At 37.5% G+C, this 18,770-nt stretch overlaps 1 protein-coding gene across 1 annotated transcript in view; it reads left to right on the top strand.

Annotated features, from left to right (window-relative positions):
• LOC306865882 (uncharacterized protein) overlaps positions 1-18,770 on the top strand; it is a gene marked incomplete at its 5' end in the record, with an annotated part of 49,138 nt that overhangs the window by 22,413 nt on the left and 7,955 nt on the right. The window contains one exon of the mRNA XM_079410704.1: positions 12,669-12,722. Coding sequence (XP_079266830.1) covers positions 12,669-12,722 — 54 coding nt within the window. The remainder of the gene's footprint in view (positions 1-12,668; positions 12,723-18,770) is intronic.

The raw sequence follows: 18,770 nt of genomic DNA, 5'->3' as shown, positions 1-18,770 counted from the left end.
TCCTGGTTCTCCGTCGTTCTTCAGTGTGAGAGGTGGATCTTGGCGTGCAGTCAGGAATTTGGGCCAAAAGGGATTTGAGGTGAAGACAGAGAGCGCTCTGTTAGCAGAACCACGTGAGGACATTCATCTTTGTGTGTTTGGTCCAAGTCCCTCATGTTTCATAAAAGCAGCTGAACGCAGGAGCCGTGACGGGGCGTTTGCCTGCTGACAGCACTGGGGCATCGTGGGTCAGATTCGAGAGCTCTCCAGCAGCTGAGAGATCAAACACTTCCACATGATGCTGAGTAATGATGTACTGCTCGACTTGCACTTTGAACTCTGGGAATGTTTAAGAAGCCTCTCTTGAGTTGTGGCATACAGGCGTTAGGTTTGTTTGACTGCTGTTGTAGTTGATGATTCCGTTTGCGTTCTAGTTTTCACTGTCGAGAAAGTTTGTTGACACAAATCAGTGTGGAAAGGGTTTTTTTTTTCCTTTGAAATATTAACATTTTTATTTGTTCTCTTTGAAACTGTATTCCTCTTGTTGGAGTTGAGCCTGAGTTTGTCTCAAGTGTTTGAGCGAGCACCGCTAGAGTGTTAGAACCAGGCAAATCGTGGCAAGTTTCCAGCGTTAAGCAATTTGTCTGTCCGCACGGCAAGGTTATGTAAAACTCAGAATTGAAGAATTGGCTGTATTTCAATTGATATACATTGGAATTGGCCACACATCACAGGAAGTTGAATTGGAATCTATCAGTCTTTCATTCTATCTATATGTCATTCTGTCCATCATTCTATCGTTCTATCATTCTACTGTTCTGTCAGTTTGTCTGTCTATCTGTTTATTGTTCTATCATTCTATCTGTTGTTCAAACATTTGTTCTATTGCTTTCTGTTTTCTTAGCTATCATTCTGTCTCCCTATTATTCGTTCTGTTGTTCCATATATCGTTCTGTCATTTGTTCTATAGTTCTATCTACCTATTGTTCTGTTGGTCTTTCTATCTACCTATTATTCCATCGTTCATTATATCAGTCCTTTCTATTGTCCATTCTGTGTTTATTCTCTTTTGGTCTATCTGTCATTCTATTTAACTGTACTACCTGTAAACCTTCAAACCTCAAAACTTTTGAAAGAATTTTTCAAGCCAGCATTCAAACACAAAGTTTGTCTTGGCATACTTCGGGTTTCTACAGCTCTATGAATTTCAGTTTATTTCAGTTCAGTTTATTTTACTGTCACTTTAACAGACTGATAAGCTCTTCTTGCACTACACATATATCTGCACAGTTTTGTTTTATTTAACTGGTTTGCACTATCTATTCTGCCATGTGCCTTATGCCACTTTATCCATCTCTCTCTTTATTTTTCTACAATGCCCTCATTTGTATATCTGTATAGTTGTATGTACATATGTTTAAACTGTATTTATCTGTATTTGAACATCTACTGTCAGTGTCTTAAATGTTAACTGTGTGCACCAAGGGTCTGAGAGTAACGCAATTTCAATTCTCTGTATGTATGTGCCGTACATGTGGAAGAATTGACAATAAAGCAGACTTGACTTGATTTTAATTCTTTCTTGCATTAAAACTTAATTTGCAATTCTGGATTCTGTTTGCTACCTGAGTTCAAGTTCAGTTTAAATGAGAATTTATGAAGAATTTAAAAGTCTTTCTCATTTCAATTCTAAGTGGTGCAATCCAATCAGAACATATTTCATATTTTCCTCATATGGAGAGAGATCAGATAAGGCTCTAACTTGCTTAGACCTTGTTTTCTTTAATCCGACACAACCAAATATATAAATATACACCATGCATGTGTCACGGTGGCTTTGTTGACCTGTTTGTATTTTTAACAGTCATTTCCCGCCGGTGTCTGAGCTCAGGATCATCCATCACACAGGTGCAGCTCTGCTGTGATTTACAGTTGTGCGGTTACCTTTGGCTGCCTTGGCTAAAAAAAGTCAGCATTAAGCGCCGACAACTAAGCTCATATAAATGCAGATAAAGCAAACTCCAGATTTGATTTGACAAACTAAAGGGCTTGCTCTTGACAGCTCCAATTTATTGCTTAAGGTGAATGGTTGTCTGTGTTGATCTGTCAAAGTTTTTGATGCTGAAGCCAGAGCTTCCTCGCACGTGAATGGATTACCTCTGTTTTGTTTTAGAGCATAAGTGTCTCAGCCTTTGGGAAGGGGACTATTGCAATGGTGTGTAACTCCTTTAGGATCATTGTTCTCAACAAAATGGCCCCCCGGGGTATGTGACACTTTTCTCAAAGGCCTATCATGAGGGGTTTAATGGGTTAACGGCAAACAAAAGAAACTGAGAACATGTAACTCAGCAGGGGGCCCTGTGGAAACTCCAGGCAGCCATAATCTGGACCCAGTCGCTTCCTGTTTGCTTTACCCAGAATCAGGAGTCTGTCACAGGGCTGAATTCGAGTTGGCAGCCACAAGTTGATTTCCAAGCATATTGATGTGCTCTATTATGAGGATTTGACTTGATTGAACTACTTAATTACTTTTTCGGTCATTATTTTTTTCTTTTTTGTATGCTTAGAAGAGTTTGTTGTTCTACAAAAACACTAAAGCAGATATGTTTCACAAAAGATGAATGCTAATTGATTTTTATGCCATTTAATTTCAAGGAATAGGTCACCCAAAATGTAAAACGTCTGTCAAATCTCATGTTGTTTCTTTCCTCAATTTAACATAAAAGAAGATATTTAGCAGAATTTGGGCATGAGGGCTGTCAAGTTAAGAAATATGAGAGAAAAAAATACCATAAAAGTAGTACTGAAGCTTGCATTATATTCTAAAGTCTCCTGAAGCCATATGATAGGTCGGCACAAAGATGCACACTGAAACATGAATCATCTCATGAAACAATTTTCACTAGTAAACTTATCATTAGTAAGTAAAAATATCATTTAAGCATGACATTTTTCTTGTAAAACACTTCAATAATCAGTGGTTCCACTTGCAACTTTTGAAAAATATGTTTTTACAGTGTATTTCATGTTTGTCTAAATTAATGTATCTTGAAATGCCATATTCGAATGTATTCACAGAATAACAGTTTAACATTTCAGTCTCCTCACACAAAGCTGTTGTGGCTTCAAAAGACTTATGGGTCACTTTTATGGTGTTTTGTTGACATATTTGAAGCTTGACATACTCCATTTACATGCACTGTGAAAAGAGCAGCTTTATTGTATATTGTAAAATATTTCCTGTGTTCTTTGGAAGAAAATGTGGATTTGAAACAACACCCTTTTGTGCATAAAATGGCAATAAACGACTTTAAATAAAGATTGTTATGTAGAAGTAATGCTGATTGGCTTGTATGTTTGACCATCTCATTGACTTATTGTGAAAGTGCCACTAAGAATTCCTGATTTCCTATACACAAGCTTCTCTCACCTTCATAGGGCCTATTCAATGATTGGCAATGCTCTGTCAGTCTAATAATCAATAATCATACCATTTAGAGTGTCATGTTTGCAAATTCTGTTATTTATTAAAGAACTTAGTTTACTCTTTGTATGCAAATGAGCACTTAGTCTTACTGTCTTTGTTCAGTCAGAGGTGGCGGTTTGTGTGTTGCACAAAAATGCAAAACAATTTTGCTTCAGCAATTTCCTGCACGGTGCAGGGGTGAATGATAATTACGCCTTTCCATATCATTCCTGCTGTGCCCTTCCAGCGTTCTGCTGAATCAGCAATGGATCAGGCAGAGGAAAATGCCGTGATTTTCATGCTTAATGCTTTTTTTCATGGCTGCAGAGAAATGAGCTTAAGAACAGGACAGGCTGTGCGTGTGTGAGTCTGTATTGCACTGCAGTCCATATAATTGTATAAATTTCACCCAGTTAAGTTTGTTTGTCAGGCTGCAGCTGATCATCTAGAGCTAGAGCTTTATTCTCTCGGTTTGTGAAAGCCTGAGATGATGTTAGAGATGTCCGGGAGCAAGACTCAATAAAACATCCTTTTCATGGTGATTTTAGAAGCATAGAATTTAATATATTCCACTTGATTGTGAAGTCTAGCTTTTTGCCGGCCTCTGTAATTGTAGATGATTGCCTCAAATGAGCCTTAAATGTGTATTTTAAGTGTGTCATTTTTTCTAAAAGCTTGAACACATTTGAGCAGTGTCTGAGATCTCATGTCCATGTCTGCAGTGTGTTTTCTAAGACAACAAAAACCAGACCAAAAGAGAAATCAGAAGGAACGCGCCCAGAAAAGACAGGAAGCAGAAAGGCAGGTTAAAATGACCGCCTAACTCCCCAACGCTGTCACATTATGGAGTTGGAAACATTTATTAAGACACAAGAAAATATTTTGTCATGATGTCATGATAACAAACATGAACAGAATGCCACATTTGTTCAGAAGATTCAAGTGCATTATTTATAGGGATGGAAATAATAATAAAAAAAATGCTGGAACGGAATGATTTTCAGGACATTTTGTTCTGTTATTGCTTCATAAACGATTGCATTCTTCTGAACAATGTGGACAAACACCATACTGATATAATCAGAATGTGTTTTCCATTCTGCTGATTATGAGTTAAAGCTTTGAATCATTCTAATGACTCACTCACTGATTCAGTCACAGTGCTTCTTGATTTATTCACATACTTTCATTACGTCCATCCAGAAATGAACCAAAAACTTTTACAGTGTGTTGTGTGTTAAAGTCAACATGAAATTAAAATCGACCCTATTTACTTTCTAAATGTATGCCTTAATAACTAGTTATTTCTCTAAAACATCGTTCCTTTTCTGCTGATGTCACTTAGGATGTGCAGTCTATTGGATAATATTAACCGAAAGCCAAATAGGTTTTTAAGCATTGCAATTATTTTATCTATTCAATTCTGTTTTACTCTAAAATGCACTATATTGCAAATGCAAATGCAAAAATATAGCAATTCCTGTTGACTTTTAAGGTTTATGAATCTATAAGTTGCTCTTTGAGAATGTGAAAAAATGCAGATTAAATTTGGCAAATAAAAATAGGACTTTGATAATATAATTATTGTAAAATGCATTATTGTTTTTATATTTGTCAGGAAAAAATGTTATGTACAATATCGTAATTTTTCAAGTACAGTCAGAAGAGTGGGCAAAAACTCTCAAAGGTACAACTTTGTGCCTAATCTACCCCTAAATGGTCCTTATTTGTATGTTAAGGTACTGATATCCATCCTTGGGTAGGAAAGGTACACTGGTGTCATTTTTTAGGATACTGCTCCTGGGACATGCTAAAAGTACAGTTTTTGCACATTTTGTCAGAGAATGTGGAGTTAATTAAGAAACGGACCCATTAATGGAATCAGAAACTGAAGCAGAATAATTAAATTCCTTACAGTTCTCATACTTAAAGAAAAGTTGTTCTCAGGACGTGCCTGATTAGCCAATTCATCCTGACAGCCTCCTTTGTGTAAAAATCTCCATCTCTGGAGTTATAATGAACATGAAATCCTATTTGTGTCCAGTCCGGTGAGTTTCAGAAGAGTTGATGAGCTATGCTGAGATTCGTTTTCCCCCCTGGTTCGTTACCTGGGGGTCCTGACAGTAAGCAAGACTAATTAAGCCTGAAGTCATTTGAATTAATTTTAATAGTCTTGGTCAATTAATATGCTGCTTTCTCAAGTCTTATTTAATTTTAATGCCATTTTTATTGATCGCCTCCTGCGTTGTCACATATGGAATACTTTTCACTCTGCCCAAGTTTAATATTCAGAAGTCTCGATGTATTGATTGATTGTTTGTGATGGTAAACAAGATCTATGTCTGCTTGTCGCTCGCGGTTAGTGGGGTTTCGGTAATCGATGTGCACTGTTCACGCATTACGTCATTTAATTAAAAGCCCTCTTAAGGTTTCTGAACAGCTCTGAGACAAAGATTTTGTTATTGACCATAATTTAATAGAGAGCTCGGCCAAACCCTATCAGTATTTATTATATTTGATTTTTGAGTTCTACTGTACCTTGTGCACTGATGTCTCAAAATGAGTAGCCTTTGCATCTCACTTTTAGATTTCAAGGTGATGAATTGTCATTCAGAGGGGAGTGGGAAAACTTTTAATGCGTCTCGCGTGATCTCTTCATTTTGCAAATCAGCAAATTAGAATTTGCGTTGTGATTGGATAACCTGTCTGATTGTTATAAATGCTGCCTAGCAACAGACAACTGTTATGATTTCTTACTCTATGTAAAGACATTATATTATGATTATTGATTCAAGTTTAAGCTTATATCCATAAATAAATTCATGAAATGACTTTTAGTTTAATCAATTTACTTGAACTGTTTTTCTATGTGTTAGAATGCTCTGCTCCCATTGGCTGTCGGTGTGCTCTGCACCAGCTCCCTGCTTTCCTTTTCCCCGTCAACAGCCTTGTTTCTCAACCTGTCTCCGCCCACCGGAGGCAGCTGCAGCCAATGAGCTTGACAGAAAAGGTGTCGGCGTTTAATACGGACCCACCCAGCCGAACTGATTGGCAATTGGGTCAAACAAAGTCATTTTCTTGGCTCGTTGCCTGGCAAACTCTGTAAGCTTTTAAGGGAAAGCAGAAGGCATTGGCTTCTCCGCGCAGGGAAACCTCAAATCTCGCTGCACAAAACCTATTTGTGCCTTCAACTTTGTTATTTTTTGTGTTGGCTCGATCTCCTGAGGGTCTAAAGCAAACTACTAACTGCATTGAGAGCAGCAGATCTGTTTGTCGTGTTTGGTTTAATCAGCCTTTGTGCCTGCAGATGCATTTCATTACATTCACACAAATCTGTTTGCATATGCATTTCCCCTGGTGTTTTATCACATTACATTGAAAAAAAATTGGTGTAGGATTTAGTATTCACTTATAAATTGTAAGAGATTTGACAAATAATTACAAAGGAATCATGACATTTTTAAGTAAAAAGACTGAAATAGTATTTTCTTGTAAAATATACACCAACAATCCTTTACAGATTGATCAAATAATTTTTTATGGTATGCTTTATTTTAAAACTCATGCTCTTAGAGAACTTATATGTGCACACATCTGTTTTAACATGCAGCGACTGCTTTTGGAGCTTGATAATGATGGCGATAAAAAGCAGCTGCACTTGTTCTTGTCTTTAAAATGAGCTATTTGCCTCTTGAACTCTTAAGCAGTGATGCACATTTGCGATGGAGATTAACAATGCATGTAGAAATAATATTTGATATTTTACTTTCGGCAGTAATGACTCTGTTCGTATATATGGGGAGGTCATTGGTTTGAGGAAGGGTGTGCAGTGCAGATGAACGCCGTTCGGGTTTCTCGTCTCATATGTGGAAGATTAAAGTCAGACTATTCCCTCACCTTCACTGACATTGTTTATAGACTTGATGAATAATTGCCATTAAGAAGAAGAGCACCCAGTGTTGATTTTCCATAGCCATCTGGTTCCTTCACCCCTGCGATCAGCGCATGCAGATGGTTCGCCCCGCTGAAGGGACCGCATTACGACTGTTTCACATTACTGCGACGTCTGTCTGATTTTCCCCCTGTCTGGTTTTCAGTGGTTCGATCTGTCTTGCGGGAAAACCTCTCTTTGCTCTGTTTTTTTTTTTTTTTGCCGGTCTCAGTTGAACTTTAACCTCAACGTCCTGCTTCTCCGGATATGAAATGCCATTCTGTGAGGTGTCGAGATGGCGCTGATGTCTGGAAAAACTGTTTATAGATATAGTTCATCCAAAACTTTACCGTCATTCCAGACCTGTATGACTTTCCTTTTTCTGTAGAATACAAAAGGAGAAATTTATCAGAATGTCCGAGCTGCATTTAATTGCATATAATGAAAGTAGATGGGGGCCAGGAGCAGCTGTGGTCACCATTCATTTTCATCATGGTATTTTGGGCATGTATCATGGCAATACTGTGTTTTTTGTCATTCTTTGATGTACCAGTTCAAGCATTATTTAATTCATTAGGTATAATGAACTAACAATAAACAATACATGTACAGCATTTATTAATCTTAATTAAGGTCAATTAAATATGCTAATAAATGTATCTTTTTATGTATAAATTAAAATAGTTATTGGCTTATGAACAAATGAACACTAAAACTTTAAATGTGTTAACAGAAAAATATATGAATTCACATCCTGGCTTAATAAATGCTGTAAAAACTAATGCTAACAATGAATACATTTGTTGTATTCATGTACCATGATATTTACATGATATTGTTAAGTGTTACTTAGAGTATCATGTAAATATCATGGTACATGAATACAAAAAACCTTTGGTACCATGCTATATATAACTATACTGCCACAATCAGCGTCTAAATGACATGCGTCAGAAACGCCCTCCTCATGTGTTTTTTTCAATCATGCATGGAGCTGACACAGCCTGGCTAAATGATGTGAGGAGAACACGCGTTTCGCTGCATAAATTCAATTCCTTCCCCTGTTGAATGGGGGCTGTGTTTGAGTGCTATGGTGTGTCTGTCTGACTCAGGATGAGGGGAGCGTCTCACACCCAGAAGAATTTATTGGTCCTGGAAGTTCAGAGTGACGTGAAAATAGTTTATCCTCGCAGGCCTGCGTCTTCAGGGCATATATCAGCCTGCTGTGCACCATCAGGAAACACACATGCACAAACAGACCAGCCAGTGTGTTATATAGTTTATGACACAGATTCTCTCTGTAGGTTAGTACGAGGAAGAAGCACAGACTCACGGATGTTCTGTGCATATTGATCGCTGTACAGAGGTTTGTTTAACAGATCAAGCTTGCATTGGCAGTGTTGTTGAAAGTGGTTCACAGTTCTTTTTGCGTTTAAAAGATTCAGCATGTTTACCTTTATCCTTGAAGTCTCTTTACTGTCTTTAAATAATGCAATGGTGTTATTTATAACCAATTGCAATAGCAGCTTTTATTAATAAAATCAGTTAAATTATCGTGTAAAATACAAAAACGTAAAAACAACTGTTTATTACTGTTTAAAGCTGGCATAGAAAAAGCCCCGAATTTATCTTCTGGCAAGGCTAATCAGCCTATTCAGAAGCATAGTAATGATAAAAGAACATTAATATTCTGTGGTACTGATATGCATCTCCATATATTGTACATCACTAGATTTTACATATATATATATATATATACGTATATATATATATATATATATATATATATATATATATATATATATATATATATATATGTATATATATATATATATATATATATATATATATATATATATGTGTGTGTGTGTGTGTGTGTGTGTGTGTGTGTGTGTGTGTGTGTGTGTGTGTGTATTAATATACACTTATAATTTATATGTGACCCTGAACTGCAACAACTCATTTTATGTACAAAAAATAATTACATTCTGCTTTTAGCTTATTCTATAAATTGAGATTCAATTTGCAGATGAGGACAAGATTTAGATATAATCTTTTCCCCAGTTCATTCTTCCTGTGTGCTCAGCGCCACACCAATATATACTCACATGCATCAACTTGAACAGATCATCTCTTGTGGTTTGATGCAGATCTGCTGACTGTTTGTCTGCTGTCAGAGTATATTGGGAAATTCATCCATCCAGGAACAAGGGTGGATGAGTTCAGGGTGATCAAATCCAAACATCTAGTGTTATGAGCGGGACTGTAGGCGACTCTGGGTCGTGTGTAATTATGTGTGGGAATTTTTGTCTTGGTCGCATTGCTGCTCTGGACAGAGAGATCATCAGGATGTCATGACATATTTTGTGTTCAGTTCAGCGAGATGCTTCTCTTAAGTACGCTTGTGTGTTCTAGAAAAGATTCAAAAGAGCCGTGACATGGCCTGTAACCGAATTAGTTCCAGCAGGTCCGGTTTCTAATCTAGAGTTCTTGACGTTTATGGTGAAGCTTAAAGTGGCCCCATAAAGTATTCAGGCATTTAAGCCACACAAAATGTCTGAATGTCATTCCATTACATACGCATTCTCAAGCCAAGTTGCATTTGCAAACAATTGATGGAAAAACCATTTCACATTTTGCTCCATCAGTTACAGTATTTAGAGTTTTTGCCACTATTGTTTTAGAATTTAAAACCTGTCTTTCTTTAAAATAAACATTAGGCTAGTTGGTTTATTAAAATTTTTGTGAATTTTTTTTTATTAAAAGTGCTCAACTACTTTTGGAAACTCAAGCAACATTGTACAAAATTCAGAACTGAAGAATTTTCTCCATTTCAATTCATGAGTGTGAATTTGAATTGAATTAGCCACACCCAACAGGAAGTTGAATTGTAATGAAAGTGGCATCCATTCATCCATCCATCCATCGTTCGTCTGGCTAGCTGTTGTTCTATTGATTGATTTGTTCTATTTTTCTTTCTGTTTGTAAGGTCTATAAACTTCAAACTTTTAAAACAAGACTTTGTCAAGCTAACCATGTTTTTTGGTTGTCTTGACAAACTTTGCATTTCTAGTTAAAAATTGGTAACACTTTAGTATAAGGACCAATTCTCACTATTAACTAGTTGCTCATTAGCGTGCCTATTAATAACATATCGCCTGTTTATCAGTACTTATAAAGCACATATTCTGGATGACCATATTCTACATCCCTAATCCTATCCAATACCTAAACTTAACAACCACCTTACTAACTATTAATAAGCAGAAAATTAGTAGTTTATTGAGGCAAAAGTTGTAGTTAATGGTTTGCGAATGGCAAGAATTGGACCTTAAATAAAGTGTGACCTAAAAATTAGTTATATAATTAAAATTTTGAACTTTTAAATTCAAATTTGAAATTGAATTGCAATTCTGCATCCTGCCTCAATTGAAATACAGGAATCCTAATTTAATTCAAATCCAGTTATCTTGATCTTATTCTGTAGTAAAATTATAGTTACATTTCCCCTGTTAACTGTAGTTACTTCCTCTTGTTGTTTGACTCTCACCTCATTTTAACTCTGAGGCTGTAGAAATTCTATACAGAGGTCATTTGTGATCTCATGTGCTCAGCTTTAACAAGATGCAGGAAACGCCCACATGTGCGCCCCGTTGTCTGCTATCACACTTTATAAAGCCCTATAGTGGGAAACTTCATCAGCCCACTACAATCTACAAACTACAATCATGACTCACGGATTGATGATGAATCTCTTGTCTGTGTGTTTGAAATAAAGCTTCATTGAGTCACTCCATTCACACGCACAGGCAACAGGGGACACGTAGTCCGACGGGGCGTTTTTTCTCAACTACCGTCTGCAAGCGAGTGTGCTCTTCGCTGCATTCCAGTACAGCTTCGCTCGTGAATTACTCCAAAAGCATCGTTAAATGATGTTTCCTCTTCTCTTCTCTTCTGAGTGACTTAGCATCATTGTTTGAATTCAGCTGATTTCTGTGTCCTGTTGTCCTTACGATGGGCATCGTGCCAGGTAGAGGTTGCCATGACTCCCAACGCCACCCCTTTTCAGCCCCCCTGGAAGGTGGCATTTTATTCGTGGAATGCTCGGCGAAAGGGTTGTATTTTAGACAAAAGATGTCTACTCAACATCAGCTGAACGCTTCTGGGCTCGAGCAGCATCATGTGACCCACTGGTGAAGGTGCCAGAACAGAAAAGGAGAAACTTGGAAAGCGATGCTAGTGAGAGTTCTTTCTCTTTTTTTTCCCTCTCTTGTCTTTTGCTTGCTGAGAAAATGGCGGACTACGTAGACTTTCCTATTTAGCTAAAGTATTTTAGTGGCACTTATATGTCAGTCCCCTGTGTTCATTTTGAATCTCACAGGTTGTTTTCGTAGGCATAAAATCTTTGCTCATACTGTTTCCAAAACAGTAAAACAAGTCATGATTCTGTGAACGAGTGGGTGCAAAAACCGCCACCCACTTTGAAATGGCTCAGTTGTACCGTGAGTTGAACATTTACGTCCGATGAACATCTTCAAGCAGAGAGGACAGTGAGAGGACAGCAGCTGTTTGTGAAATGCTCACTTTTCCCGCATCGACAGCTTGTGTGTTTCTTTTAAAACCGTTGTGTTCTTGTCTAAGCTCACCTTGTTCTCACAGACAGTCACGCATGGTGTTCTCTGGCAGGGATGTGTTCAAACAAGCTGTTTCCGCCAAACTTTTCAGTATTTCCCAGCTAGAGTGTTTGTGTAGCCTTATAATAATTTACCATTTGATTCAAGTGAAGCATTTTTTTCCATTTATTTAAGTTCCTTTGTGTTGAACTTTTGTTCAATTGGTGTATCTATCCTTATTTACTTTCATAACACATGGCCCTGGTCTTATTCTACTTGATTTACACCAACTACACATTATTCTAAGGAAGAATGTTTGCCTTTGTAATCATTTATCAAAATATAATAAATTGCTCCGCCTCTGAAACGACTTTCCATTTCAGATGACATCATCAAGCCCTCTTATTTTTCAGCTCTTCCCCTGCAACCACCTGTCATGTAGAAACACTTTTCTTCATCCAGTCCATTCTTGCTGGATTAAATAAAGTCCCTGTGTATCTTTTTTCTCATTTAATATCCTATTTGACTCAATATGTTATATTATGGAAGCAAAATTAACTGTGAATAGCATTTAATTTAATTTTTCCACACAAAACTGAATTGCATTACTCTATGAACTTGCTATAGACTTTTAACTGTGAACGTGTTTCCTGATGTTGTGGTTTCTTTCTCTTCACAGCACAGAAGTCATACATGGATACATCTGGATACATCTCCACTGAAACTCGACCAGGTCAGTGGAGGATGTTTTTGTCTTTCTCCTCCTTTCTATATTTACAGTGACTCCATGACTTTTTGTTCATGTAGGGAGGAATGTTTTTGTGGTGTATCTAATCTGATAGCTCATCCACAAAGACTCGGAGACATGAGTATGACCTGGGATTGGGTTTCATATGAAGCTCTGACCACTTGTCACAAACCCGTAGATCCGATCTTGTGGCGTAATCTGCAACCCAAGCTCGATTCTGTGGGTCTCTGTCACTGTGGTGAACTCAACGCACTCTTTGAACTCGCTACAGCAGTGGTTCTCAAACTTTTTTTAGGTGGTGGTGGGCCACAACATAAAAAATCCATAAGCCACCAGCTACCTTATAACAATTGCCAGGTTTAGTAGTGCCCAAATTACCTTTTCATTTAAATAAATTTGACTTTGTTTGCTAAAAATTTCTGTGCATTTGCATACTTTACTAAATGAGACAACACATACATCATTATCCAGGTTGATTAAGCAGTCAATAAATTCAGTGTTGGTGCTTTTTATCAATTATGATCATGTCTTATCTATTTTATTTGTTTAATGAGCCAATCAAATGATGGGTCATTTGGAATCCTTCAAGGTTTGAGAACTGCTGCTGTAAATAGATGATCTGTTGAGAATTTGCAAATGCATCAAATCACTGATGCAAAATAGGTTCTTCTCTGGAGGGGCAGAAGTTGTTTTTGCTCCAGGAGGTCCAGAGGAATGGCAGTGTGGACGTGTGCATCCAGGCTGAGGTAGTAGGTTGTATGGTTTCGAATGACACCATGGGAGTTAACTGTACAACCTTCTAGCTTTCCTTGGAGTACACTCATTTCATCTAGCAAGACTTCAAAATGGCATCCACTGGCTCCCTAATTACAGAATATGCTTGCTTTTCCCACTTTTAAACACATAAAGTCAAGAGATAGATATAGGCTTGTAGGCTTTCGGTGCAGTATCACTCAGATGAGTCTGAGTAATACAGATAATTAATGTTTCCTGTTCCTTCAGGATGGACAGGCTGCCAGTTTCATTGTCATTTACTGTGTTGTGCATATCTGCTGTTGGACAGAATATTTTTAGTAATATAATACACATCACTAAAACAACAGCAGGAACCACCACAGAAATCACCCAGGATCCCTTTCAGCTGACAGAGTGTGATGTCAAATTGTCTAATGTTTTGTCATCACTGCTGCATATCAGTCTGTTTTCCCCTGAGACGTTTGTGATGGCTGTTTATAATTTTGTTTTTTTTTTTTTTAATATTTTTTATCTTTGATATTTTTAGCAGCTCTGCTTTAATTAGTGTGTTGACAGCATGCTGTGCTGTAGCTCTTGAATTGAAACACCCTCTTTGAAAAGTTGCCTGTCTAATTCTTTCTCTTTGAAGAATTAGACATGAATTGTTCTGACAGCACAATAACTAGTTGATTTTGAAAGTGTTGTTCTGAACATCTCTAAAAAGCAGTAAACCTGCACATATGAATCAAACAACATTAAGAGAACAAATATTTTCTCATTTCTAGTTCTTTGAGTGATATATAACATGATATTTCAGTTGTTAGCATCCAAAAATAATTTCCCATGATCTGTCTGTCATCGGTTTCCCAGTCTGTCAGCTTCTAGATGTATTTCTGTGGCCCTGCTAAAGACCTTGACATCCAAGTTTTATTTTTCCCCCTGAATGATTGAGGATTAAAGGGATTTTCAGAGCCCCAGGCCATAAACAGAGTGTGAAATGGAATCTCTTAACTGTAGCATATAGCACCAGTGTTGTTAGCTTCTGGATCCAGTGCTGTTTCTAATAATCAGCACTGACGTCACTTCCCATGAGAGTTGGTGAAGTAATTGATGTGGGTTGATATTTGTAATGCTAGCTCACTACTTCTTGAATGCTTCACAGTATACTGTATAATGGGCTTTCCTGTAGCTCCAATAGTAGAGCATGGTGCTAGCAACGCCAAGGTCATGGGTTCGATTCCCAGGGAAAGCAAGAGCTGATAAAATGTAAAAACTGTATTCTCATTTGAAAACTCCTTGAATTCCTTGTTTGGGAATGTTACCAAGCTAAAAGTAGTGCTTTTAAATCAATTGTTGAGTATCTGGCAGCAGGCACTTCTTTGGCATTCAAACTCAAGGTTTTCTTCTGCAGTATGCTTCCAAAATGTAGGTTTATAAGCTTTTGTTCTAATTTTTCAGTGGTGTGTTGAAGCTATGCACTTAAAAGCCTCATATGTCTGCCCGGCGTCTTGTGTTGGTGGGTCTCCAGCATGAATGCCTGCAGTCTGTGAGGTCCAGTGTTCATGAAGTATTTTAGTCTGGCCTGAAAGCGTCTGTAAGCACACATAGGCCCCACAGCAACACAGCCAACATGGTGAAAGGGACTTAACTGCTATCAATTAAGCACAGACAAATGAGCAGTGAAATAAATGAGGATTCAATGGGCAAGCGTAAGAGTCTCCGTCATTGATTTCCCTCTCTCACGACGACAGGGTTGGAAAGGGCTTAGCGCGGCCCCTCTAAAGCTTGAAAAGACGCGACTCCTCTACCCAAGGCTTAAGTCCACTTCAGTCCCCTTTAGCCGGGCGTCAGCTGTCTTTCTCTGTCAGCCAAACCTTCATGCAGCTTGCATCTGAATTCTGTTTATGCTCTTAGGATTTAATTTATAGAACACAGCAGTCAAAACTCTTAAAGGGATAGTTCACACAGAAATAAAAACTCATGTGCTCACCCTCATGTCATGCTCTTTTAATATAACAAAAGTGAATGAGGACAGAGACTGCCAAACTTCAAAAAATATTATCAAACTCGTCAATGTGTCTCTATATGATGCTATATTCTGAGTCTTTAGTGCTATATGTAATAAACTGACTGTTATTTACTTAAAATGTTCAATGTTGTGACTGGATCATTGAGTCAGTTGAATTTAAGAACTGGTTTGTGAATGAATCATTCAAAACAGTTTTGTGAACTAGATTAGCTGATTCATTGAAAAGATCTGACTCAAGTGAACAATCACAAGAAGATGTAGGACACATATTGAGATTTTCAGCTGTTAAGGATTTTACTTTCAGTCTGTTCTTCAAACAAAGCTATCATTTGACTATCAACCACTTGACAGCCCTGGTCCTCATTCATTTTCATTATTTTCAAAAAAGTAGCCTGGATTTTCTTAAAAAAAAATGATATTTAGTGTTCCACAGACAAAAGAAAGTCAATCAGGATGGATCGACATGAGAGAGGGTAAATAGTTTTCTTTTTTGGGTGAACTAGCCACAGTATGTTGAATCGAAGGCAAAGGCCGTCATTTTGTATTCCATCGTTTCCTGTTTAAACTGACAGAGGGAGTCAAGCTGCTTTTATTTTAGGAGGGATTTTTCCGCCTTCACCTCTGCTCTCGGATGACTCTTCCAGATGTAGCGGAGCAAACCCGGCTTGAAATCGTGCTGGTTCAGCAAAACCAAGTCCAGCTGGCAGCTGAGTCGAGCTGCAACTCGTTGGTTACAGCTGTGCTTAGATTTATGTGATGGCTAAACAAATAAATTAGTGAATTTGATCGGGAGAAAGCTGAAGCTTTTGTTTCAGTGAGCAGTGGGTCCACAAAAAGGCAAAGAACATCAGTGTCCTGAAGGGTTTTCTTCAGTCAAGTCAACCGCTAAAGTATTGTTTTGACATTTTCATTTGAAGTTTTGACAAATATCCATAAGCAAACTGTTTACATGAACAGTCTTGCACTGATTACGCTGTCTTACGCTGCTCAATAATAAAATGTTAAAATGTTCTTTTATCAGAAAAAACAAAACAAACGCAGATGGATCACTACACCTATATTTCTGTTTCTCCTATTTTGATGTACAGGCATTTATTTATTTATTCAAAGTGCATGTCTGTTTACATTATGGTGTCAAGAATGAGGAGAAACTGGCAATTTATTGCAGAAGATCTTGTATAAACACGGTTTTCTTGCTTTGTTGGGTTTCTATAATGAGTCATTTTTTCATCACTGTCAGTGTTTTGCTGTGCAAACACACTAATCGTAAAACTTTATGCTCAAATCACTTCTGAAGTGAACAAATGTGTACAAAATTAACTGCTTTGTTTGCAAACAGGTATTGAAATATGTAATTCACAGATTGCCTTAAAACAGCATGAAGTGACATTTGCGATCCATTTAACTATGTAATTTTCAGTGGGGGAAAAATCAGTGGCAGAATTTGATTTTCTTAATCAATTTGATTGTATCATGATTTTTTTTAGGCTGTGATGTTATTAGCTAGTATTAATTTCTCAGTCTTATCTAGGTTAAGTGTGCAAGAAAAGAAAAGTCCAATTTTAATGCGTTTTGGTAAAACATTTTGATCAAACACAATGAAGATAAATTGGTTAAAGTTGTCTTTAAATTCACTGTAGTGTGGTTAACTAAGACAGTATGTCTTTTGTCATCCAGTTCTGTCTGATTCTTCAAGACGTGTGACCAAACCCTACTTATTGATTCTTATTACAAGGTCTGTGATTGGCCGTCTAGCCTTTTGCACCCTGTACACGAGAGCGGAGCACTGATGAACATGACCTACTGGTCCCAGACCGCTGTCGACCTTAACAGGGCCACAGCTGCCTCAGGAGCCACCAGACGTTAGCGTGGTGATGAGGTGCTGAGATTTATGACAGATGAATAAGAGTAATCTAAGCGTAGCAGACAGAGGTGCTATTGATCTGTCTGGAGTCAGGGCCACGCTGCTGCTGATGACACTTTTTCCAGTCGATACGCATTTGACCTCTGACCCTGCATGAGAGATCAATGAGTTCGATTTGGATGGGCGGGGCCTGTGTGCTGGGCCGCCAGCCAGTCAGACAAGATGTTATAGTAGTTAAAGACCTGCGTTCAGCAGACCTAAACGCTGCGTGCCTGTGCACTCAGATGGTCTCTCTAAGATGTTGATGGAACTAAAACCTATGAAATTATTCTGAATTTGATAAATAGTGTTTAGATGTTTGATAAGGTAGCATCACTACTATTTGAGCAAACTGCTAATGTTAAAGGGATAGTTCACCCAAAAATGAAACTTCTGTCATTAATTACTCAACCTCATGTCATTTCCAAATCCGTAAGAACTTTGTTTATGTTCAGTACACAAATTAAGACATTTTTGAGGAAAGCTTTCTGACCCTGCATAGACAGCAAGGCAACTGAAACATTCAAGGCCATTGAAGGTAGTAAGGACATTGTTAAAATAGTCCATGTGACAAATGTATTATCAAGCTATGATAATACATTTTGTGCGCAAAGACAACACGTGACAAGAGTGATGCGAGACACTATGATCCAAAAGTGCAACTTTTGTTAATAAACGTTTCATTTATTTATTTGATATAAGCAAGTTTGTCTTTTATTTTTGTGGTTTTCATTAAAAAAATTATAATAATAAAAAAAAAAAGACTGTGTACAATGCAGGCTATATCCGTCTTATTCATTTATTCATAGTACAAAATTTTAATTTATTTATTTTTATACCGCACCCCCAGTACCCCCATTTTTTCTTGGGCTACACCCCAGACGGTGCTGCAGCACCCTCAGCACCCCTACTTCCCACGGTAATGGTGCTGTGTGCCTTTTCTAAGCAATCAGATATACTATTTTCAACTTGTGGACAATTAAAGTGCTTGAAAAACCATAGATGTGTGGCAAAAAAGGGACCTTCCTGCCTTCCTGTTGCTCAAACTGTAGATCATGGCACTAGCAAGGTCATAGGTTTCATTCCCAGGAAAAGCAATAAGATTGATAATATGTATACCAAAGTTGCTTTGGATAAATGTAAATATAGACTTCAGTTTGGTTTTTTGACTTCAGCTCGTGTTTTCTTCACAAAATGTAAAAAGTTATAGTTAAAAAATGTTTGGATGTGATTAAAGAGATCCACATCTTCAGGGTCTCATTTTTGTATGTGATTGTTAATGAGTCATTGTGTTTTGATATGACTAGAATTGTGTTCCAGGATATGAGAAATAAGAGATTTCTGAGTGGGTCTGAAGGCTTGTAAA

The sequence above is a fragment of the Barbus barbus genome (assembly GCF_936440315.1).
Source record: "Barbus barbus genome assembly, chromosome: 47".
Classification (NCBI taxonomy): Eukaryota; Metazoa; Chordata; class Actinopteri; order Cypriniformes; family Cyprinidae; genus Barbus; species Barbus barbus.
This window is presented reverse-complemented; position numbering and strand designations above follow the sequence as displayed.